The sequence below is a fragment of the Saimiri boliviensis genome, chromosome 16 (genome assembly GCF_048565385.1).
Source record: "Saimiri boliviensis isolate mSaiBol1 chromosome 16, mSaiBol1.pri, whole genome shotgun sequence".
NCBI classification, from domain to species: Eukaryota; Metazoa; Chordata; class Mammalia; order Primates; family Cebidae; genus Saimiri; species Saimiri boliviensis.
Genome location: NC_133464.1, coordinates 84,460,851 through 84,486,467, shown reverse-complemented (window position 1 = coordinate 84,486,467; position 25,617 = coordinate 84,460,851). Strand labels below are relative to the sequence as shown.

Below are 25,617 nucleotides of genomic sequence, written 5' to 3'. Positions count from 1 at the left end.
AGGTTAGTGGGCATGGGCAGCAACAGGAGCTGCCCCAGGAAATGACATCAGGAACTGGGATCCGTGTCAGGAGACCAAGCTCATGCCTGCAGCAACAGAGACACAGTCAAGCATGTTTCAGAAAAATTCCAGGTTTCCTGGAGATTTAATAAAACGCAGAAGCCTGAGGGAGAGGCCGTGTGCCGGGAAGGACGGAGGGCTGCCTGAAGGTGGTCCTGGGACCGTACACCACGGGCTTTTCTCAGGGACTTGGCAAATCCATGTTTCTCGTGACTTGACTAGAAAAGGATGGGTCTGGTTTCTAACTGAAGAATTCTTTCTTGGGGACATGTTTTATATTCAGATCAATCCAACCTGCATTTTCCATGCACATCCCATCTTACCTGCACTGGTCATGTGCCAGGCGCTCAGAGGCACATGTCTAGCCCCGCCCCGCCCCGCCCCGCGCTTGGCCTCCTGCTGCACTCATGCCTCTCCTCCCTTCCCTCCCCTCATCACTTCAGCCACACTCCTGTCATAAACAACCGATTTTGTCAACAGAGCCTAGGAATCTGACACCGGAACAATGATAAACGTGGAAAAAAGAGCCACAACAGTGGGGACAGTAATCAACACTGCAGAAGCTGTATTTCATGCACCAGCGTTTTAGGTCTGCCTTGCTAAACGCAGACAGGGCGTGATGAGGAAGAGGAGTTGTTCACGGTCACACACCGGCAATGAATGGAGCACTTGATGCAGGACGGACGGAAAGCACGTGCGGCCAGCGGCGCCTCTCCCAGCTGGGCCCCAGACCCTCCTCTGAGACTGGTCAGGCCACGTCCCACCTGGTGGTGGGAGCTCAGGTGCAAGCCTGAGCTCTGGACACAGCACCTCTCAGGGGTGCCCATGGAGCCAGGTCTGCTCACAGGCCCTGGCTTTGCTTCCCCCTCTGCCTGGAGTGCCCCCCACGCCAAGAAACCCCCACATCCCAGCCACCATTGCCTCCTCTCCAGAACCCTCCTGTGATTCCAGGGGGAGTCAGCTGCTTACTTCCATGACAGCACGTGTCACGGTGAAACATAGCCCACAGGTCTGCACCTACGCCCCAGCCGTGAAAACAGCCAGACAGGTGTGCCGGACACTGCAACAGCCAGGGAATCTTGGATGAGCTGACAATGGAAGCCGGGGGAAGAGTGCTCAGTGTGGATGAAGTCAGGGTTCCCAGCTCTGACGACACGGTGCCAGGCACCCTCTGCCCACCTCCAATCCCCTGCCTGGGCCCATCCCCAGTCTTAGTCAGGAAAGGTCAGGGCCTGTGTCTGGGAAGGAAACGTCAAAGTGAGCTGTCCAAGAGACGGGGGTTTGGGGGAGGAGTAAGTTCCCAGACCTGAGCACAAAGCCAAGAGGCAGAAGAAAGCTCTCCACAGCCTTGGCTGGCGCTGCCTTCTGGGTCCTGGCTCTATGACCTGCTGATTACAGGAGAGGGGACGGTATTGTCAGGGGCACAGCGGGACCTGGCCCCGCAGGAGAAGGGAGTGCACCCAGGGAGCACAGGTGTGTGGGCAGCAGGGAACCCGCTGTGCACGTGTGTATCCGTCTGCCCAGCTGGCGGTTGTGTGTGTATCCGTGTCTGTCTTGATGGGGGTGTGGCTGGAGTGTTGAGAAAGCCAGACCTGTGCTGCCTGAGAAACGACACCTGTACAACGCATGTGTCGTTTTAAATGTAACTTCTGCTTCTTACGCTAGGTCAGGGTGCGTACAGGTGGGTAACAGAAGGTCACCTAGTCTAGTGCGCGTTCCTGGTGTGTGTGTTTGGGGGTCGGCTGGGGATGTCTTGAGGAAGCACATCGTTGTTTTTTTTTTTTCATGCATGACTATGTCTTAGACTCCAAGGGAAACAGCACTGAAGAAAAGCCTTCTGTAACCCTGGAGCAGCTGCCCAGACCATGAGGCTCAAGGACAGGGCTGCTTAATGGCTGAGATATCCTGATGCTCCTGAGTGAGGAGAATACACACGAGCCCTGGGTCTCTAAGGCCGAAAGCAGCAGGAAGCTTCCAATTTTAGCAACCACTGATCTGGCACTGACTGGTATCCAAAGCATTTCTCCTCAACCATTTAAACCATGGTTGAGCCAAAAGAAAAAAAAAGAGAAGCTCAGTAAAATAAAGGCACTGGGGCGTCCCACCCAGAGCAAAGCGCTGAAAATGACACTTCGAAGAACTGAACAGTGTTTTCCGAGGGAGGATTCTCGACCATCTGATCTAGCTGTTGCTGTGAAAATCAGTAAAGAAAAAAACTCTGCAATTAACAGGAGTCTAATGAAAAGGGAAATCCATTGAAAAGTGTTAGACCTTTACAGGAGGAACCAGGAGGAAACCCTCTGGAAGGAGATGTGGACTGGAAATACTGACTGCTCTCTGCGTTTCTCTCATAAACACTTAGCAGACTAGCTCTGCCAGCGTAGGCACACTGCAGTCCCAGCTCCTCGGGAGGCTGAGGCGGGAGGATGGCTTGAGCCGAGAATTTCTCGTGTGCAGTGAGTGCTGACTGCACCACCACACTCCAGCCTGGGCAACAGTGCAAGGCCTGGTCTAAAAAAAAAAGGAAAAAGAAAAAGTGAAAGTAAAGAAAAAAGACATCTCTGGCAGAGGTTAATCACAAAAGAGGTTTCAACAGCAAATGTCTCAACATCACGGATAAGGAGTTAGCGACACTGGAGGCAAGATGACTGCAAGGGCTCATGGCTCAGCTGACTCTTTCCTGGCGGGGGGGGGGGGGGGGGGAGGCGGGCAGAAGCCTGGGGCAGGAAGTGAGCGACAAGGACGAGGGAAAGGCGTGGCGCCTGGAGTGAAAATCCTTGGTGATGTCGCTGCTTCACTAGCTTCCTCACTAAATGACCTTGGTGCAAGTCACTTCAGCTCTTTCAGCTTCAGTTTTCCCACCAGTGAGGCGGGCATTAGCCTGCATGTTTTATCTGTTCAGAGGTCATTCTTCTGCCTCTCACATCCCAAGACCCACTCACTGGCAGATCTGAATCAAGTTCCTGAACGTGTCCAGAATCTGGCCACCTCTTTCCACCCAGCTTTGGGCTCCCTCCAGCAGCCCTTCCTGGTCTCCCTGCTGCCACCCCTGGCCCTGGCAGGCCAAAGCTGCCAGAGTGATGCTGCCAAAGCATTCCGGGATTGGGTCGTGTCACTCCCTGCTCAGAATCACCCACAGGGGAGACAGCCAAAGTTCTTGAGACCTCTCTCCAGACACACCGTGCCTCCCACCCCTCTCCAACCATTCTGGTTCTGATGGGCTCCTGGCGGCAAAGATCACAGGTGCTCCTTGCCCAGGATCGCTGTCTGTGTGCCTGACAGCCAAGTGCACGCACACTGGCTCGCTCTCTCGCCTTCACCATCGCACTTAACACCTTCTCCCCTGGTTTAGTTTTCTCCATAGCATTTGTCACCATCTCATGTATTCTGTTCATTGTCTAGAATGTAAGTCCAGAAAGCAGTAATTCTCGTCCACTTTATTCTTAACTGCGTTACTAACACCTAGACCACTGGAAGACCAGTAAGTACAGGAGGGGAGGAAGGGAGGGAGGGAGGGAGGGAGGGAGGGAGGAAGGAAGGAAGGAAGGAAAGGGAAGGGAAGGAGGGAGGGAGGGAGGGTGGGATAAAAGGGAGGAAGGGAGGGAGGGAAAATGGGAGGAAGGAAGAAAGGAAGGAAGGAAAGAAAGAGAGGGAGGGAGGAGGGAAGGAAGGGAGGAAGGATGGATGGACAGAAGGAATGAAGGAAGGCAGGCAAGGCAGGCAAGTGAGGGAGGGAGGGAGGGAGGGAGGAAGGAGAATACAGCATGTGGACTTAGAACAAGGCTTTGGGGTCAGATGAACGTGCCTTCAAATGAGAGTGATGCACATTGTTTTCTTTCCTGTTTTTTTCTGAGTATGGGTCCTTGGTCAAAGCCCTTCCTTTGTGTGTTCACCTGCTGAATGTGGATGATAATACCCATCTCTCAAGGTTGTTTATGTATTCTGAACAAGTACTTGTTATTGGTGTGCTTTGAGCCTCAAGTATAATGATGACATATGAAAGTGCCCTGTAAATTGAAAAACAGTATAGAATTTCAAGATGTGGCTGGGCATGGTAGCTCACGCCTGTCATCTCAGCACTTTGGAAGACTGAGGCAGGAGGATCCCTTGAGTCCAGGAGTTTGAGACCAGCCTGTGTAACATAGTGAGACCCATCTCTATAAATTAAAAAATAATAATAAAATAAAAAATAAAATGGGAAGATGTGATTTTATCAGGTGCCTGTAATGTGCTGGCTCTGGTTTCAGCTTGTGGAGGTGAACCGGCTCGTACCATCCTCACGACAGGGCTACATGGAGGCACCGTCAGTTGTCCCAATTTACAGATGAGGAAATTCAAGTCCCAATAATACACAGCTGTGTGCAGCAGGCCCAGGCCGGCTACCTCTCACCCGCTGCGTGGAACTGCCTCCTCCAGCGGTAGCTCCGTTACTTGTAATAAGATGAAATGATATTAAAAACAGTGTTAGTATCCACATCTGGGCGTTGCGCTCCCACTCTGGAGAGCAGCCGTATGCCCCGCCCCTCTGCCCCTCACTAACCTTCCTTCTGTCTCCCAATCCCTGCTCCCCGGGGAGCCTGTCAAGGACCTGATTCCCTTTTCTGCTTTCCTTTTCAAGACCCAACTACTTTCATGATTTCAAAGTCCCGTCAAGTTAATGACTCCTGGGTTCCTGTCCCATAACTGAAGTGCGTTTTATGGAGTGGGATTTCTCAGCGTCTGCTGTCTAGACAGGAAGAATCTCTGTGCTATGCTTGGATGCTCTGTCCAGGCCTGGTGGTTTTCCGTGATTCCGCACACTCACTGTCCTTCTACTTGTTTCCTTTAAGATGGTCGCTTACTTTCTTAAAGGACAGGACAGACTTAAAGGAAAGGACAGAATTTTGATTTTTGTCTTCCCAGCCCTTAGCATAGTACCTGGCATACAGAAGGCACGCAGTAAGTGATTGCCAACTGAACTGCACATTGTTGATGTTGAGTCATTTATCTGGGCTACACAGGGCTGGGTCCGAGCCAGGCTGGGAACCCAGGTCTCTCTGACTCCCACCCCTGTGCTCATCTGAGACTCTAGCTAGAAACTCTCCCAGTCAGGCTTTATGACTGTTTCCCTCCCTGTCCACTCCATGTATTACTTCCAAGGTGAACTTCTTAAAACAGTGGTTTTATGATGTCACAAGAAATGGCATGGGAATTGTCTATTGCTTCATGACAAAATTCTTCAACAGTATTTCTTCTCTGTAATCTGACTCCACTCTATTTGAACACATACTCTTAACAGACGTTCAACTGAACTACAAATTGCTGATGGGGAAACAGCACTTAGCAGTTCAGCTGAAAAATCTCATGTGAAGTAGTCCCCGCAGTGTCAAAGTCCACGGCAGCTCCGCTGGGCAGAGTTCCTTATCACGACCAGCCCCACAGGCCGGTGCCCCTGCCTTCTTCACCTCTCCACGTTCCATCCCTCACTAACTTCAATGGGCTTTGATCCTCAACTACAGATGAAATTTAATAATGGTGACTTCTTACCTAGGGACATTTTGATGCTGTAAAGCTATTATAAATTCTCAAAATTATGTCACCAAAATCAGGAGAAATGAGTATCTTATAATAATTAAAAAGTAAATTTTATTGTTTCTTTCTCCCTATGTGATGAACACGTAACATTCAACGTTACCATCGTAACCATTTTTAGGTACACAGTTCCAGTTCAGTAGTGTCAAGTATATTCACACTGTTGTCGACAGAACTTTTTCATCTTGCAAAACTGAACCGCGACACTTACTGACCACTAATTTCCTCTTCTTCCTTTCCTGTTCCCTGGCAACATGTTTCCACTCTCTGTTTTATGATGTTGACTACTTTAGATACTTCATATGAATGGTATCATACAGTATATGTCCTTTTATGGCTGTTTTTCACTGACCATAATGTCCTTGACATCCATTCATGTGTACCAAGTGTTAGAATTTCCTTCTTTTTAAAGACTATATGATATTTCATTGTTTGGCCAGCGTTTCTACTGATTTTTTAAAAAGGAAAAAAAAATATTCCATTGTGTGTATAGACACCACATTCTGTTTATCTGTGGGTAAACGTGGGCGTTTTTACCACTCGCCTATTGTGAGTATACGATCTTTCTGAGACCCTGCTTTCAATTCTTTTGGACACATACCTAGCACGGGACTGCTGGGTCAAACGGTAGTTGTAGTTTTAATTTTCTGAGGACCCTCCATACTGCTTCTGCAATGGCTGCGTCACTTCACATTCCCACCAACCATGCACAATAGCTCCAACTTCTCCACGTTCTCACCAACTGCAGTTTCTTATGTTGAAAAAACAGGTGTGGGAAAACCATTTTTGGGGGCCAGGGGACAAGGTATTGCTCTGTCACCCAGGCTGGAGTGCAGTGGCGTGTTCTCGGCTTACTGCAGCCTCTGCCTTCCGGGTTCAAGCGATTCTCCTGCCTCAGCCTCCCGAGTAGCTGAGATTATAGGCCCTTCAGGGCCCCATAATCCCTCCCCTGTTCTCTGCCCTCTCAGGGCCAGTACATCCAGCTCATTTTTGTATTTTTAGTAGAGATGGGGTTTCGCCATGTTAGCCAGGCTGGTCCTGAACTCCTGACCTCAGATGATCCACCTGCCTTGGTTTCCCAAAGTGCTGGGATTACAGGCATGAGGCACTGCACTTACCCTGAAAAGCCATTTTGAAAACCGTCTTGTAAACAAAGACTGCTCCAAATTGAAATCAGCTTTAAAACCCAAAATACCGGCCGGGCGCGGTGGCTCAAGCCTGTAATCCCAGCACTTTGGGAGGCCGAGGCGGGTGGATCACAAGGTCGAGAGGTCGAGACCAACCTGGTCAACATGGTGAAACCCCGACTCTACTAAAAATACAAAAAATTAGCTGGGCATGGTGGCACGTGCCTGTAATCCCAGCTACTCAGGAGGCTGGGGCAGGAGAATTGCCTGAACCCAGGAGGCGGAGGTTGTGGAGAGCCGAGATCGTGCCATTGCACTCCAGCCTGCGTAACAAGAGTGAAACTCCGTCTCAAAACAAACAAACAAACAACAACAACAAAAAAACAACCCAAAATACCTACATAAAATCAATATGAGAGCAGACAGAGAGGGCTGTTTCCACGACACTTCCTGCAGCTTCATTCAGGTAGAAGGAACACACCCCTCACCAAAACTCTGCGTGCTGACCATCAGCCCCTCTCTGACTGGGGACAATTCCAAGAGAAACACATCTGTTCCACAGAGTACTATCAATTCCAAAAATGTAATAAAGTGAATTTACATTGCTCTTGTTTAATAATCATGTTAACCATCACTCCCAGGAACACTGCCCTCCAGGGGCCCCAATTCCTGGGGCCACATCAGTCCCTTCCAGTCCATCCCTTATGCAAACGTCTCGTCTTCCTCCCTATCTCCGCTTTCCTCCCTGGCTGCAGCTGTCGGAGAGGAGAATGCCCCAGTCCACATTTTCAGCCCTGGCCAGTCATAGCTTTAGGAACCACGACAGAGAACAACGTGGTGGCCACACAGGAGGTGCCATTTTTTTTAATTGTTAGGATTGTTACAAATGCAGTTAGAGAAGACATCAGGAACAAAAAAAAACACCCTGACTTAGAAGTGGGTGGGTGGGTGGGGCTAGTCCTGGTGAGGGTATGACGACAGGGGGAGGTGGAAGTGTTTTGTTAAATGAAAGGGAGGTTAGATTTCACACACCCCTTAAACATCAGGCATTCGACACGAAGGAGATATAGACGTTAGCTATTTTCGTGAGGCGGTTGGCAACACTGCCTAGCTAATGAGCAGCCAGTTACTGGCCAGCAACCCCCCTACCCAGCATCGCTTCTCGGTGGGGAATTTCCCCTCCCTTGACTTCAGGGAAATTCCCCCACACTTAAAATAATCTGCTAAACCATGTATTTGAGAAAACTTCTTGCTGATCGCTTAGACTTTCTCAGAGTTGAGATAAGCCATTCTGACTTCCCATCTTAAAAACGGAAATGGCAAGCCCAGGCGGGCGGCTCGTGTTCACAGCCGGGAGCAGCTGTCATGGGCTGTGCTGCTCCATGGGCTGGAACCGCGGCTGGACCCCAAGAGCTCAGGCCACAGAGATGAACACAGAGGGAACTAGCGGGGTCACAGGAACTGACAACGTCAAAACATGATGCATGACTTCCATGGTCCATCCCCTTTCAGTGGTTTCCAGACACCCAGGGCCAGTGGCATCTAATCACATGGAGAATGTTTAGAAAAATAAAGATCCTCCCCTGCCCTGGGCAACTGAGCCAGGTTGGGTGGTGAGGGTGGGAAAGGAAGTTTGCTGAGCATTTATTTTCAAAAGCTCCTTAAATAATTCTGACACCTGGCAAAATTTGGGTACCACTGGACCTTCAGGTTAAGCTTACTTAAACCACATCCCATGCTTGGGTTGTTCTAGGACATAAACCTTTTGTTGCCTGTCCATGCAGTGAGCCACAAGTTGCAGGCGATGGATTCTGATTGCATTGGTTGGAAACCTCTGTGTTAGCCAATGCGTTGTACCACTTAATGCTGCTTGTTCCAACGAAAAGAAGAAAATCCTTTTATCCATCCACGCTGACCTCTCCACCTGGAGCAACTTTCCCACCCAAAACGGCTCATCAAATTCTGGCTCATCCTTCAAAAGTTTAACTGTTGACCAGGTACAGTGGCTCATGCCTGTAATCTTGGCATTTTAGGAGGCTGAGGTAGGAGGATTGCTTGAGGCCAGGAATTCAAGACCAGCCTGGGCAATATAGCAAGATCCCATCTCTATGTAAAAATAAACTTAAAAAAAAATAAAAACCAACCAAACACACAACAAATAAAAGTTGTAACTGGCCGGGCATGGTGGCTCACGCCTGTAATCCCAGCACTCTGGGAGGCCGAGGTGGGCCGATCACGAGGTCAAGAGATCGAGACCATCCTGGCCAGCATGGTGAAACCCTGTCTCTACTAAAAATACAAAAATTAGCCGGGCGTGGTGGCATGCGCCTGTGGTCCCAGCTACTCGGGAGGCTGGGGCGGAAGAATCGCTTGAACCCAGGAGGCGGAGGTTGCAGTCAGCCGCGCCGAGATTGTGCCACAGCACTCCAGCCTGGTGACAGAGCAAGACTCCGTCTCAAAAAAAAAATTGTAACCATCGCTGCTTGGTGACGGGTCGGTGACTTATTTTTCAGCTCCCTGATCATTTGCCATAACAATCTTTGTCTTTGATGTTCTAAGAACATGTTAGACTAACCTCTTTTAAAATGTGTATCACATATATATATTATAGTTATTATTAACTTTATGTCTGTCCATTTATACCCTGCCCCTACTCCCATCCTAGCTACAACTTTCTCAAGGATGAGGAACATGCTTAATAGTCAGTGTTGGGTGACTGAATTAAAGTATGAAATATGTTTCATGCTCCAGAATATAAAATGTTACTGTTGGAAAAGATACACTAGTGTGTCTAATCTAGACTTTCAAACCATTCTTCATAAATAGTATTTTTTCAATCTTTTAAACATGGACAACAGTAAGATCAAAAGGAATCCTAGAAATTGGCATATTAACTTTCACTGATAATATGCTATTAATGTCTAAGGAGTTCTTAATCATTCTCCCAATGTATAGCTTCACATCAGTATTCAACTTAGGGCCCTGCGCCCTGGGCAGCCAACACCCTGGGGGCACACTGGCTCCAGACCCCGGCAGCTCTACTCCCTCCTGCTCTCAAAACTCAGCCTCCGTCCCATCTCCAGTTCAGAGCAGGGGTGTTGGCTCTGGGCTTCTTTGTGTCTTGTGGCGAGCTCTCAGTTTTACCTTTGGCTTGTCCTGCAGTGCCTGTCCCTCCTCTCAGCCAGTAGCTGCTGGTCCTGGCGCTGCTGACTCTGAGCCCGGCTCTTCCCATCCATCCTGGCTGACACCTGCTGATCCATCCCGGGCCCTGTCTGCTCGGCCGCTCCCTGACAGCTCTCTGGATTGGCGTCTCACCAGCCCTCCCGGTTTATGACAGCTGCCCGGCTGGCTGGACAGACGTGAGCAGAAACCCATCCGGCAACACGGCATCTTAATGTGCGCCACGCACTGTGCTCAGCACTGGAATAAATCCGCCTGCAAGCCTCACAAGCATCTTGGAGTGTTGCAGTCTGGTTATGGAGGAGCAAAATTAAGTAACTGTCCCCAAGTTGCAGGGCTGCCTGCGAAGCGATCCAGCGCTAATAAGCCTGCCTCAGGCCCGGTCTCCGCTCATGCCCACAGGAGGACAGGGCAGGAGTAGACGGCAGACGGACCACAAACCCACCCTCCCTAACACGGGGTCCTCCTGGGAGCCACCAGGTGTCCCTCAGGGTCCTTCAGGGCCCCACAACCCCTCCCCTGCCCCTGACCTCTCAGGGCTCTCAAATGAAAGAAACCCCACCATGAGCAAGCTTTATTCTTCGTTTTAAATATGGTGCTTGCTATCATTTTATTACATGTATTCACTCAGTATTGCACGTATAGGAGTGGCAACAGTCTCCAGAGCACCCTGACCCAGGACCCTCTCAGAGAGGCCGGTGAGGGACTGCTGCAGAGCTGGCCTTCTCGGCAGCTGGCATGGGCACTCGCTTCTTCCTCCACACCCAGGCTGGTGGGGCGGGAGCTGAGCCTGAGGTGCTGGCAGGGCTGGAGCTCAGGAGCAGGGCTCGCCTGGTTCCCTAATGCTGCCCTGCGCGGGGAGGAGGGTGGAAATCCATTTCCCAAAGGTCAGGGCCACAGAGGGCAGATTCTGGCATGCTGTGACTCCAGCAGCCCCAAGGGAGCAGTGCTCAGAGCTGGAGGCTGGGTCCATCTCCCCTTGGCCTCCCGTCCGTGGAAGGGAGTGGAGAAATGCTGGAGGAGACCCAGGGGCCACCCATCCCCCCAACCCCTCACCACCCCTGCCCATGCATGTTGGCTGCGCTCCTGGATGGAATGAACACGCCCCTGCTCAAGGCCATGGCTGCAGGAACCCGGGGAGGGAGCACCCACATGCCCGCTTCCTCCACGGAGGCCTGGCTGGTGCCATCCTGCTAGCATTACCGAGCCCTCTCACTCATGTGGTCTGTGTTCTCAATATAGAAATTGCAGGGCAACTTTTTTCTTTCCTTTTTCTAGATTTTGGCTGGTAAAATGGAGTACACGCCAGTGTTGTTTTGAAAATCCGCCAGACACAGAAGCCGTAACCACATCCCGGCTTTCTCTCCGCCAGCACAGAAACCAATCAAAACAAGGAAGAAAGCCTACAAACTGCACTGGTCTGACAGGGAACCAGGCTGTCTCAAGCTGCCATCTACGGTTCCCATTCATTTCAGGCGAAGCGCTGGCATCTATTTAGGGCAAAAACAGAGAAAAGATCAGTTTCTAAAGCATCCCATTGTATCCATGTAGTGCAGCCAGGGAAAGTCTGTCTGTGAAGTCTTGTTTTTTCTTACTTCCTTTTAAGAATACAAGGATTAGAGTTTATGGCTTCCTAGTGTGAGAGTACAATGTTTCTTTCACATTTCAATGGTCCAAACAGTCCAGTTGACAATGCTCACAGAAATACTAAAAAGAAAGCGGGAGATAAGGCACAAAGCAGTAAGCGAATATTGGGTAATGCCACTTTTGAAAACAGAAAACTACTTTTCAAACATCAGTTCACAGCCTTAAACCTCACATATCCTAAATCAGCAAGACACATTTTATAACGCCAACAATAATCTCTCAAATAAAGAAATTTCACCGTAATAGATGCAAAATCCAGTAACAATCCCAGCAAAACCCAGACCCCTTACTCAGGAAGGATGATCTAGGTTTCGCTCTTATTATTTTCTACTCCAGACAAACAACTGTGCCATACACAAAACCAACTTCTTCAACTGACTAAATGTCCACAACTTAGCACCCTTTACTAGATGAGTAAGCCCTTCTCCACAGGCTCACACCTGACGAGCAGGAAAGAGAGAGAGAGAGAGAGAGAGAGAGAGAGAGAGAGAGAGAAGACAGAACAAACAGAAGGCAAGAACTGCAACTCGGAAAGGAAAGAGCTGAATCAGCAATATGCCGCAGTACAACAATCCACATACCCAAGTGCAGGCTTTCCAGACTCCAGAATCTTGCTATCTCTCTTCTCGCTACCATCCTTCTGTTTGGAAAACAGCAACCTTCAGAGCAGGACTGGGGTGTGACTGAGGAGCCGGTCCCCAGGCATCACAGAGGACGGCACAGGCTGGCAGCTACAGGAACTGCAGAATCGCTTATTCACTGCTTTGACGCTGTGTGCGTTCCTGGCCAGAGCCTGCCCAGAAACTGACGGCTGGCTGCACACTCAGTGTGACCGAGGGCTAGTGGCTACACTGACATTGTGGGGGCCGTAAGGAGGAAATTCTAAACTAAGGCAAAACCTACACACACTAAAGCCAAACACACTTATACAAGCCATCACGTGCTGTTGAGAGCCTTCAGTGAAGGTGGGAGAAATGATGTGTGCTGCTTTTAACTACAAATGCTACACCAGAGTTAAACTTTCAGAGAGCTTTTCAACAGGTATTTATTTCACAGGAAAAAAGCACAGAGGTCACTTAGTTCAAAAATACAGTTAGGATTTCACACTGCGGTATGAAAAAAATTTGAGTTATGACATTGCATTAAGTTAGCTATAAATTTATGAAATCACTTTAAAAGAGGGCTTTTGTTCAAAAGGTATACATGTAAAGGCATACATCTAAAGGTATGCATGTAACTTCTCTCAGGTAATATATTCCGGGTTGTAGTCTTCTGTACTTTCCAAATTATCTACAATGAGCAAGTCTCTCTTTCATATTGTGAAACAACTGTTAACAAAGAGTGAGCTTCCTTCCATCTCCCCACAAGTGGAAAACCCTGCCTTTTTTAACTTTATGAACAATGAGATAATATATATGCAAAGTAATGACCTCATAGTCATCCCTTAATAAATGTGGGTTTAAGCTGGGCCCGCTGGCTCATGCCTGTAATCCCAACTACTCAGGAGGCTGATGCAGGATTGCTTACGCCTAGGAATTCACGACCAGTCTGGGCAACATAGCAAGACCCTATCTCTAAAAATAAAAAAACAGGGCTGGGCAAGGTGGCTCACACCTGTAATTTCAAGACTTTGGGAGGCCAAGGTGGGAGTATTAAATGAACCCAGGAGTTTGAGACAAGCCTGGGCAACATAGCAAGGCCCTGTCTCTACTAAAAAAAAAAATTAAATTAAATTAAATTTTAAATTAAATTAGCCATGCATTGTGGTATGTGCCTGTGGTCCCAGAAGACTTGGGAGGCCAAGGTGGGAGAATTGTTTGAGCCTGGAAGGTGGAGGCCACAGTGAGCCATGATCGTATCAGTGTACTCTAGCCTTGGCGACAGAGTGAGAGCCCATCTCTAAAAATAAGAAATCAGCTGGGCACAGTGGCACATGCCTGTCATCCTAGGAGTCTGAGATGGGAGGATCACTTGAGCCCAGGAGTTCGAGGCTGTAGCAAACTATGATCACACCACTGCACTACAGTGTTGAGTTATAGAGCTTGATCCTATCTCTAAAATAGATACATACATACGTACGGGTGCGTTAAACAGGTGATAGTGCCAATGAGTTAAATGCATGCTTTATAGTGATCAGCTTTGGAGCCAGACTGCCTGTGTTCAAAATCTGTTCTCCCATAACAAAATTAGGAAAAGGTTCCAAGTCTCTAGGCAGCTTGCTTTCCACATCTGTGGACTGGGGATAACCGGAGCACCAATCAGTAATCCTCACACAGTTACTCGAAAACATATTACACAGTGTTTAGAGAAGCGCTGGCTGTTCACTGCGATGAACGTTAGCTGTCACGCTGCTGCTGCTGCTCAAAAGAACCTGAAGTCCCTTAATAACCTGCTAGTTCCCAGAGAAATCACAGCATGAACTCAGAATGCAAAGCTGTACGATTAGTAACGACACACAGTGACTATATATTATACTGTAGGCTTTTCTTATCTTCAAAATATCTGTGGTTATTTCTATTGATTTGGTGTATCCCACCCTTAAATCCAGCTAAGGAAAGTTCTCTGGGAAACTCGTAGACTTAGTAATTCACACTGCAAGTGAAAAACATGCAAGATCACACAAACTCTTATGACCAGATCAGCTAAAAATCTTTCTCTTCCAGGGAATTAAATTTCATTTTATTTTAATTTTGAGACAAGTCTCACTCTGTTGCCCAGGTTGGACTGCAGTGGCGCAGTCTCAACTCACTGCAACCTCCATCTCCTGGATTTAAGTGATTTTCCTGCCTCGGCCTCCCGAGCAGCTGGGATTACAGGTGCCCACCACCGCACCCAGCTAATTTTTATATTTTTAGTAGAGACGGGGTTTGACCATGCTGGCCAGGCTTGTCTTGAACTCCTGATCTCAGCTGATCTGTCCACCTCAGCCTCCTAAAGTGCTGGGATTACAGGCATGAGCCACTGTGCCCAGCCTCTTAAAGGAATTTAAAAAGATAATTTGAAAGAAGTAAATACTTAAGATGTTTAATAGAGCATTCAAGAGGCATATTCTCAATAAAGGTGGTAGTTCCTTATAGACTCAAAAGATTCCTTCACAGCAGACTGCTCTCTGTTGTGTAAAGCCACCTTAGCATACCTCATGGAATACTGCTTGCATAATATGCTCCAAGAAAAGAGTTTGAAAACCACTGTATATTGTTTATACCTATTGGACATCCAACAGGGTTCATCCGTAATCACAGGCTCTAAGAAGTTCCCATGGACAGCTGTGCCATCTTGTTTACGTACAATTTAACAATTGTATTTGGCCATGATGTTCTCTTTTTACGACGACACACATTACTACACCAAAGAAAGTGTCCTCTGGCCTTGCTACTCACAGTGGGGCCCATGGACCAGCACCATCAGCGTTACCAGGAGCTGGTGAGAAATGCAGATTCTTGGGACCCACCCCAGGTCTGTGCAATCAGAATCAACATTTTAACAACATCCCAGGTCATTCAAATGCATATTCAGGTTTCAGAAGTGTTGTTCTAGGCAACTCAAGAAACTATGAGACATACTTGGAGAAGCACTGCCATGAGGCAAAATCTTGAATATCAGTATCTTTTCTCATCAATTCAGAAACTAGGGAAGACCATGGAAGGAATGGGTGGGCTTGAGTTTAGTCAGAATGAAAAGGTAAAATGCATAATACTCAGATACAAAGCAGCAGAAAGTTGGAATTAATTCTCAAGGTTATCCATTCCAACAAAGCCTAAATTCCAGCAGGAGGCAAATACAATCCACTGTTTTCATTTCCTAAAAAAAAAAAATTTTTTTTGTTAAAATCATTAGTTTTTGCCGGGCACGGTGGCTCACGCCTGTAATCCCAGCACTTTGGGAGGCCGAGGCAGGTGGACCACGAGGTCAAGAGATCGAGACCATCCTGGTCAACATGGTGAAACCCTGTCTCTACTGAAAATACAAAAAATTAGCTGGACATGGTGGTGTGTGCCTGTAATCCCAGCTACTCGGGAGGCTGAGGCAGGAGAATTGCCTGAACCCAGGAGGCAGAGGTTGCGGTGAGCCAAGATCGTGCTATTGCACTCTAGCCTGGGTAACAAGAGCAAAATTCCGACCCCCCCCCAAAAAAAATCATTAGTTTTCAAAAAGCAGAAGCTCTCTTGGCTTCATTTTCTTAGATCTTGGTAGGGTGTGTTTGCTCACTTTCACTCCTCATTGGCCTCTGGTACAAGATGATAGCTTCTGTTTCCCAAGCACTTCCTCTCAATCCAGAGATAGGGTCAGGGCACTAGACGAACAGCCTTGGGATTATAGGATCTTACACCAGAGGCATTCACTAGATATTATTTTGTATGCAAAACAAAATAAAAAGAAGGAAAACAAGTAAATAAACAAAGACTGCTTTGAAATGAGGCATCTTCTCAAAGGATGTGACCCAAAAACCCTTTTACATCCCAGCAGCTTGGATGTGGTCCCATTACCAAGCAGGACAGGACAGGTGCTAGATGCGGGAGCCCCAGGGAACAGAGTCACACTGTCCATGGCAAAACACTACCATCAACTTTAGGAAATGGGCTCAAGGATGGGCACATTGGCCAGTCTCCTTTTTAAGACAGTTTTAGAAGAATCTACTACTAATGTAGGTAGGGGCATGACAGAACAAAGAGATGTGACTTTTACCTTAAACCTTTTTTTTTTTTTTTTAGTGATCGGTCTATATTTACCAGATCAGTAAGAATGCTACAACAAAAACCTAAACTTTAGTTCAAAGAAGTGTTAAAATCCTGGCCGGGCACTGGTGGTTTACTCCTATAATTCCACCAATTTGGGAGGCCAAGATGGAGGATGACTTGAGACTGAGAGACTGAGGCTGCAGAGAGCCGAGACTACACCACTGCACTCCAGCCTAGGTGACAGAGGGAAACCCTGCCTCGGGAAAAAAAAAATGGCATGAAAAAGCCAACCCCCAAATTAATCTCTTCTCTTTGGGTAAGATACCACTACCTCACTGGGACTGGCAAACCTCCATCATCAATTATTGGCAACACTGAAAGGATTAAGCAAAGGGATCAGATCCGTAGGCAGGAGTGGAGATATTCAACTTACATCTTAATATGAAATACTGAGAAATCAGAGATAATAAAATAAATATTGAGAGCTGTGTGTGGTGGCTTATGCCTGTGATCCCAGCACTTTGAGAGGCCAAAGGTGGGAGGATCACTTGAGGCCAGGAGTTTGAGACTAGCCTGGGCAACATAGTGAGACCCCATCTCTATTTAAAAAAAAAAAAAAAAATTAGCCCAGCTTGGTGACACATGCCTGGAGTCCCAGTTGCTCAGGAGGCTAAGGCGAGAGAATCCCTTGAGCCCAAGAGTTCGAGGCTGTAGTGGGCTATGACTGGGCCGCTGCACTCCAGCCTGGGTGACAGAGCAAGACATTATCTCTATAAAAAGTAAAGTTAATTTTTAAAAATACATGTTGAAAACACATGGGATGATGTGATCAATTTTATTCTATAGATACAGAAAGTTAATTTTGGTAAGGTGATCCCAAAACCCATATATATTTACATACGTATAAGAAAGAAATGTCATAAAATTCTTGGAGAGGCAGGTTAGTAGCAGTATCTCAATCTCATAGCAGTAGTCACCACTTTATCTCTCTGGGACGATTTCTTGAGACTGAGTAGGTTCATTAAGATTCTTGAGATTGAGTAGCCTAAGGTGCCTTTGAGCTCTACATTTCTGATCCTTTCTTGTTTTAAGTATGACATGGTAGATATTTTCTTCTGCGACCACCTCCTAACTAAGTGCAGAGAGATGGCCAGCGCCACAGTTCCCACCTGCTCGCAGCATCCCTGTTGTTTCTGCAAAGCAGCCGCTTCCCTTCATGGTACAGACATACCCAGAACCCAGGAATGTCACTGGAACTTCACGTCCCCACTAAACTGGATATGGCCCCATTAGCAAGAACTATAGGACAGGTGCTAGGCAGAGGGGCAGGTCCCAGGGGAGGGTCATGCTGTCCCCCAGAAAAGCATGGCTCTCAGCTTTAGGAAATGAGCTGAAGGATGAGCACATCAGCCAAGAACCAAGGAACCTCTCCCTCTGGCTGCCACGGGCTGCAATGAGCCGTCATCCCAGTTCCTGTATGGACGATAACTTCTCAGAATCAGGAGTGACACAGCCAGGACCTGTGGACATCGCTGGCCACCTCCCACAGCTGAGATGGGGCTGCACTTTCTAAAGCTGGGATGGGAGATTCCTTCACAGGAAGTAATTTGCTACATTTGCTATCGGTTATTCAGACCACTATCCATTCCCATAAATAATCGAGTACCCAGAGTGACCCCTTCATTCTGAACAGATTAAAGACAAACATGATTATTAATCTACAGATCACTGTGACGCTACTTTCCAGAGAAACCTCAGTGTAACACGGGGCACGGGATGTCCTGGCACACGCTGAGGAGCAGGGTCAACGCTGCTTCAGCAGGCCGACTCCTGCAGGGCGAGGCAGGCTCAGTTCAGGTCTGACCGAAATGCCACTCGGCAGCCACAGACTGTTCGCCACAGAAGGGGCACACCCCATCATACACAGCTCAGGAAATGGAGCCTGAGATACAAGGGCAAACTCTGTGAGGCCCGCGATGGCACAATTCTAGACAGCTAAGAAGAAAAAGTGCCTCTCTCTGTGCCTTCAAAGTGACTGCTTTTCACCCTGGAACAATGTGGACCTGAATACACAAAACCACGAAATACGTGCTCTCGGTGGCTTCAATGAATCCCTTCATCATTCACCCCTACTCAATATCCCACTCTCCAAAAACAGCTCCAAACACGATACTCTGGGCCTGGGCACTTTCATTAATGCAGAACTAAATATACAATTGTCCTTTAAAAGATAAGGTTCTGTCTTCAGCTGAAGGTCATTGTTTTCCTGTGCTCTGTAAGCACACATGGAATTTACATCCTTCAGGGTCTAGTACAGATTTCACTTCTTTTCAGTGTGTACTTGGTTATTTTCAGATCCTCAGGACCAAGCACATTTCAAACATCACAAGAACACAATAGAGATTGGAGAAATGTAACTTTTTTCTTTGTCTTAATAGAAGGCAATTACTGGGACATGGTCTTTGAAAGTGCCAACAGGCTTACCTCTGTGCAAATCAATTAGGCAACATTGTGTTTTGTGATAGAGAAAACACATGGGAAGCTGAGCTGAATGGAAAGCAATCTGTTTTCTCCAGTGTGATCTCACTGGAATGCCAGCTCCCCCATCTACTCATTACATCTTGCTTAGCCGGGCTAGGAAGTTACTGAATATTTCCAAGGCCTGACCGTGTCTGTAAGATCAGGCCAGGAACACGGACAGAGGGCTGCTGGTGGTGGTTCCTGCATGTCTAGCTCTCTCACCCTCCTTCCTCTGACTTTTAATATTCTTTCTCCTTTTAAAACCCAACTTCTGAAGCTTAGTAATGAGACAGATGATATATTCAAGAACTTTTACTTCTTAATTCTAGTAGCTGAGAAGTGAGAATATTTTAAATTCTAGAAAGTGAAATTTAATGAATTTGCTGGATGAACCTGGAAACCATCATTCTCAGCAAACTGAACACAGGAGCAGAAAATCAAACACCGCATGTTCTCACTCATAGGCGGGTGTTGAACAATGAGAACACATGGACACAGGGAGGGGAGCATCACACACTGGGGTCTGTAGGGGGGAAATGGGGGAGGGACGGGGGGGTGGGGCGGTGGGGAGAGATAGCATGGGGAGAAAATGCCAGACATAGGTGAAGGGGAGGAAGGCAGCAAACCACACTGCCATGTGTGTACCTATGCAACAATCTTGCATGTTCTTCACATGTACCCCAAAACCTAAACTGCAATAAATAATAATAATAATAAAAAAGAGTTGAATATGATGTTTTTCTGAGACAAGATATAGAATACCACGTTCCTTCCAAAAAATCTCCACAACAGGCAACAATGAGAGCTATGGTAAGTGCTGCTGGAACTAATATCATCTCCAAGACTTGCAGGCAATATGGTTTCGGGAACTAACGGCCATATTTGTAGTCCTTGTTCCTGCATATGGGAGCCTTTCATCATTTCTTTTTTTTTTTTTTTTTTTTTTTTTTTTTTTGAGATGGAGTTTCACTCTTGTTACCCAGGCTGGAGTGCAATGGCGCGATCTCGGCTCACCGCAACCTCTGCCTCCTGGGTTCAGGCAATTCTTCTGCCTCAGCCTCCTGAGTAGCTGGGATTACAGGCACGCACCACCACGCCCTGCTAATTTTTGTATTTTTAGTAGAGACGGGGTTTCACCATGTTGACCAGGATGGTCTTGATCTCTTGACCTCATGATCCACCCGCCTTGGCCTCCCAAAGTGCTGGGATTACAGGCTTGAGCCACTGCGCCCGGCTGCCTTTCATCATTTCTAAACTCCTTGGTACTCTGTAGAATCCAGGCAGTCTCACAGCAGTCAGGAGACAGGGAGTTTACTACAGGTAGTCTTAGCAGTCAGGGAAATACTTTTGCTGTGAGTACTGGTAAGTAAAATGATTCATCTTGTCTTAGAGGTAAATACAGTTGGTATTTACTCTGTATCTGTGGGTTACGCATCTGTGGACTCAACAAACCACAGATTGAAAACATTTAAAAAACTGTGACTGTACTGAATACGTACAGACTTATTTCTTGTCACTATTCCCTAAACAATGCAGTAGAACAACTGTTTACGTAGCATTTACATTATATGAATATTAGGTCTTGAAATAATCTAGAGGTGAGTTAAAGTATATGGAGGATGGGCATGTGTTATATGCAAATACTGGGCCATTTTACATCAGGGACTTGTGCAGGCTTGGAGTTTGATGTCTGTGGAATCCTGGAACCAATCCCCCTCAGATAACCAGGGATGACTGTATAACAGCCAATATTCCTTGGCGTTAGAGCATAAAGTGAGATGTGGGGGGAGAAGGGTGCGTGGCAAGGCTCATGGCATCACCTCGTAGTAATGCAAGCGCTCCATCACCAATCTGCCAACCAGCTTTCCCGAGAGCTCCGCCGCTATCATGCAACAGGCACTAAGCAAGTAAATCCCCAGTTCCTATTTTCCCTCTGATTCTTTATTGAAAGAAAATATTTGAAAATTGATTTGAGTAAAATGCAGAGGCAGAAAGAGATAATTCAAAAAATAAGATAACCAAAATATTTTATGGGATGCTTAAAGTCATTTCAAAGGCATCACACACAACACATGCTATGGCTTTTTTCTCCTTTCTTTTAACAAAAACTTTAATGGAGTCTCTGGGTAATACATTGAAAAATCATTAGATAATATCTAAAATTTGGGGCCCAGAGAAGCTCTTAAAAAGATGCAGTCAAGTTTTTAAAAAAATAACCTGAACATATGTATTTTAAATTTGCTTGACTTATTTTTGATAATTATTATTATCTAATTATTATCTAAACATAAGTTAAGCAAAATAATTAAACAGAATATTGTTCCACACAGACTCCAAATGCTCGAGGACTTTACTAAGTAGACGAAATGACTTGTCTAAGCTAAGTCGCTGCTGATTAGCACGGTTAAATCAGTAACTCAGAACTCTGGATGTAAACAGGTTCCTGCTCATCACTGCCCTTGTTCCCCCTGTAATTAACGCTTCCCTAATAGTTACTACACACTTACTGTGTGCCAGGTCATTCTTTCACATCTGTGGGGCAGATCATATTAATTTCTCTCATTACAGATAAAGACATGAAGACTTTAAGTGACTTGTCCAAGATCTGTTTTTGCTTTTTGACCCAATGGTCTGCTAATAAGAAAATTACTTTTCATAATAATCAGGACAGAATAAGGCCAGAATCACATATGAGTAACCTCCCTTTTGTGATACACTTGGGCTATGAATCAAGAATTCTTAATGCTTTATGCTACTGATCATCCTAAGGAAAAACAGAAATACAGTGTAATCTGTTTTTAATCAAGCTACCAATGCATAAATTTGTTATACCAACAAATTAAAAGTAGGATTTTAACAACCACAAAAGAGCTAAAAAAAAAACAAACCTTTTTTTTTTAAACAAACAAAAAATAAATCCAAGAATTTGAATAAATTTCTTTATTACAAGACTTTTCTTTCTTTTTTTTTTTTTTGAGATGGAGTTTTTTCGCTTTTGTTACCCAGGCTGGAGTGCAATGGCACAATCTCGGCACGCCACAACCTCCACCTGCTGGGTTCAGGCAATTCTCCTGCCTCAGCCTCTTGAGTAGCTGGGATTACAGGCATGCGCCACCACGCCCAGCTAATTTTTTGTATTTTTAGTAGAGACGGGGTTTCACCGTGTTGACCAGGATGGTCTCGATCTCTTGACCTCATGATCCACCGTGCCCGGCCAAGACTTTTCAAAGAAATGAGCTTCAGTAATCTCTCATAAATCAATTAATTTCATTTAAAACATCAAATTTGAAACAACATAAGCACTTATTATGATTAAATTCCCCTCCTTCCTAAATATTGGGGATTAACATCAATTGTAAATCAAGGAATGGAATTTTCTAATGTGTAATCTTACCGTCTCTTTGAAAAAGATTTAGTAAGAATAAATGCTAACATATTGATACTAACAAGATTTCAGATACTGCTAATATATGGAGAAAACAATTTTTAATATGGCAGCCTAGCAAATTATTTTTCGTTAGTCCTTAGCCTTTATGGGATATTTTCAGCTATAAAATCAGAAAACCATCAACACAGCCTAAGCAAAACAGATAAAATATCTCAATCTTAAGACAACTCCCCCAACATCCTCCAACGGCATTCTGGCCCTGCCCTAGCACTGAACTACTGAACTGAAACTGTTTTTTTTTAAGGGCACCAAGCTCCTCCCTGCCGTTGAATCCAGTGGGTATTTTTCTCTCTACACTTTGGTGCATCTGACAGTGGGAACCCCTCCCACCTAGAATCCCTGGCTTACTATGACATCTGGGACACAGCTTACCTGCCCTGGCTACTTTTTTCTATTTCCTTTGTGAATTTCTTTGCCTTTACTGGTCCCCAAATATTGGTCCTCAAAGCAAGGTTCAAGATCCTCTTCTCATTTTTACCCCCACTCATCACACTCCTTCCTACAGCTTTAAGAACTACTTTGCTGATTACTCCCAAATCCTTATCTCTAACTTTGGGTGTCCGTCTTCAAAATCCAAGCTTCAAAATCAAGGATGGGGTGATGACATCTTCACCGGGCTGCCCACAGGTAGCTCCGACTCAACCTGCCTGGAATGGATAAGCTCCCTAACTGACCAACATGCTCTTCTCCTAGGCTCTCTGTCACCCAGGCATCAGGGTCAGGATGGACTGATGCTCCCTGGCCCCAAACATCCAGACAATTAGCTTGACCTCTAAGTTCATTTCTCCAGTGCCACTGTCATTTTCTGAGGCAACAGACTCCTGAGGTCTCCAGTCCATGATCCAGCCAATGATCTGTCTGAAATGCACATCTGATCATCTCAATCCCCTCAAAAGCCCTCACCGGCTCCCGGTTGCCCAGGGTTCCATCCTCCCAGGCAGCTTGACATTAGGGGTGCACCGCCTCTCAGCCTACTCCTCTGCATCCTGCTAAAGCCTCGACCTGGAGCTGAGGTCCTCTGACTTGTAGCAATCGGGCTGCCCAGAAGTCCTAAGCCAAAAAAGGTGACCCGTGCACACATGCCACAAACATGTTAACTTAACGCATACATAGGTGCAATCCTTCACCTTTGTCATGATGTAGGACCAGGCTCCCTGCGTACGAGCAACTGACCAGAATTCTGCATTCTCTCTTGCACAATCCACACCCATATGCATCCACTATGATTCCAGTTCTGGCTTTTTAATGTTGCGCAATAAAACCAAAGACACTGGTGAAACAATCTGAGTACAGACTCCTTGATTTTTCCATTTTTCCGAGCTATTAATTCTCATCTAATTCGATAGAATTTTCTTCAACAATTCACTTTTGTTGAGTTTTATTCGGTTTCTCCAAAGTATTCTATTTCCTTGTCACAGATGCCAAGTCTCCTTTCAGTCTCAAATTCATGTTTTATTTGCTTACATAATATCGACATCAGTTCCCTATCACCCTAATAAAGCAGCCGCCATAAACAGGGTTGGTGGGGTCATGCCCTTGACTCCTGGTGAGGATACAACTCTACTTGTGGAACCAGTGAAGTGGAGCCAGGAAGGTGAGCACAGGCCATACTGCAGGGTCCGCCAGCTCCATACGGAGGCCTGGAGGACACTGTGACCTGATCAGTGTGGGTTTCTCCTGGGCCACCCTACTCTCAACTTCTCAGATGCGCTCTCCTTTCTCTGGCCCCCACCTTTTCCCTGGAACACACCCTCCCCCTAACAGCAAATTTAATCTAACTCCCTTCATCCCCCACAAGCCTCATTTAAGGTCATGTCCTCCAGAAGGGCTCGGGACACCCCACATCTGACGGACATGCTCCCCGTGGATACTCAGCACGCGGGCACTTGTGGTGGCATTTCCCACCCATGACCACACTGGCAGCTCTGTAGGAACATTCTCTAGCTTCCTCAGAACCGCCCAGCCTCTAGTACTGCGCCTCATTTATGACAGGGACATATATGTTTGTTAAATAAATCAAAGTCAAGGAAGTATCTTCAAAACCAACAGCACATTTAAAACCCAACTCAGGCCAGGTGTGGTGGCTCACACCTGTGATCCCAGTACTTTGGGAAGGCAAGGCAGTGAGAGACCAGGAGTTTGAGACCAGCCTGGGCAACAGAATGAGAATCAGTCTCTACAGAAAATCTAAAATAATAATACAATAAAATAAGGTCCAATTCAGAAAGGTTTAGGATCACCCTGGACATTTCTTGAGACAATACTAGTTGATTAGGCCCTACTGGCCCCTTCTATAGCATTTTCCAATAATTTTAAGCTCATCAAAGTATCATAATGTTGATTTGACAACCAATACTAATCCCCAAATAGGGAAAAGTAAATAAATACATGAATAAGTAAATCTTTTCCATTTCTAAAGAGATGTACATATTCAGTACAAAATCAAATAGAAGAAACCAGAGCTAAAGACAGGGATAGAATGTCACCCCCTGAATGATAACCCGCAATCATACTTTGAAACCACTGGGCCTTAAACACCGAAAAATGTCTTGGTACATTTTTGCGTTTTCTTTATACAGACCAACCTCAACTCTGTGCAGAAAACAACTAACAGAGTAAGAAAGCAAGTGAGGCTCTGGGGGCTGTTCTGGGGATGGCAAGTAGGGATGGCTCCCGTCGATGGCCACGTGGGTGGAAGCCCCTTGCTCTTCCCCCTCCCCACAGACAGCTGCAGAAAGATGCACTGATGTGTTCACAAGACGAGCCCCCATAAGATTCCCTAAGACATTTGGGAGCTGTGATCTTCCCCGTTCTCTCGGGCTCAGCAAGGAGGTGGCAGCAGCCCTGCAGGGTCACTTGCACGTGCCTGTTGGGCCCTGGGGGTTCCTGAGAGGCCCAGAACCCAGCTCAGAGTGCACAAGGCCAGGCATTAGACAAGATGCCTATGGGCGGCCTGCAGATGCTTATCAAAATTATAGCTGGCCGGGCGCGGCGGCTCATGCCTGTAATCCCAGCACTTTTGGAGGCTGAGGTGAACAGATCATGAAGTCAAGAGATCGAGACCATCCTGGTCAACATGGTGAAACTCTGTCTCTACTAAAAATACAAAAATTAGCTGGGCGTGGTGGCGCATGCCTATAGTCCCAGCTACCCGGAGGGCTGAGGCAGGAGAATTGCTTGAACCCGGGAGGCGGAGGTTGTGATGAGCCAAGATCGCACCACTGCACTCCAGCCTGGGCAACAAGAGCAAAACTTTGTCTAAAAAACAAAAAACAAAAAAAACCACAGCTTACCCATATGGATGGACCACCCCAGGGATGGTAACCTTGCTCCCCAGTGGCTAGATAAATAAGCTCTGTTTTTATGAATTTCCTGCCCTGGCAAA

At 46.6% G+C, this 25,617-nt stretch overlaps 1 protein-coding gene across 7 annotated transcripts in view; it reads right to left on the bottom strand.

The window, feature by feature from the left end:
• The window catches only part of SPATA13 (spermatogenesis associated 13), a 315,048-nt gene that overhangs the window by 25,059 nt on the left and 264,372 nt on the right, over positions 1-25,617 (bottom strand). Inside the window, exon 1 of one of the 7 annotated variants that reach the window (XM_010334996.3) lies at positions 12,167-19,292. The exons of 4 other annotated variants lie outside the window; for them this stretch is intronic. In XM_010334996.3, coding sequence (XP_010333298.1) covers positions 12,167-12,221 — 55 coding nt within the window. In that variant the 5' untranslated portion in view covers positions 12,222-19,292. Of the gene's footprint in view, positions 1-3,865; positions 4,884-6,232; positions 7,698-12,166; positions 19,293-25,617 lie in introns of those variants that run through there. 2 more of the 7 variants (XM_074387926.1, XM_074387927.1) reach the window with 2 other exon arrangements.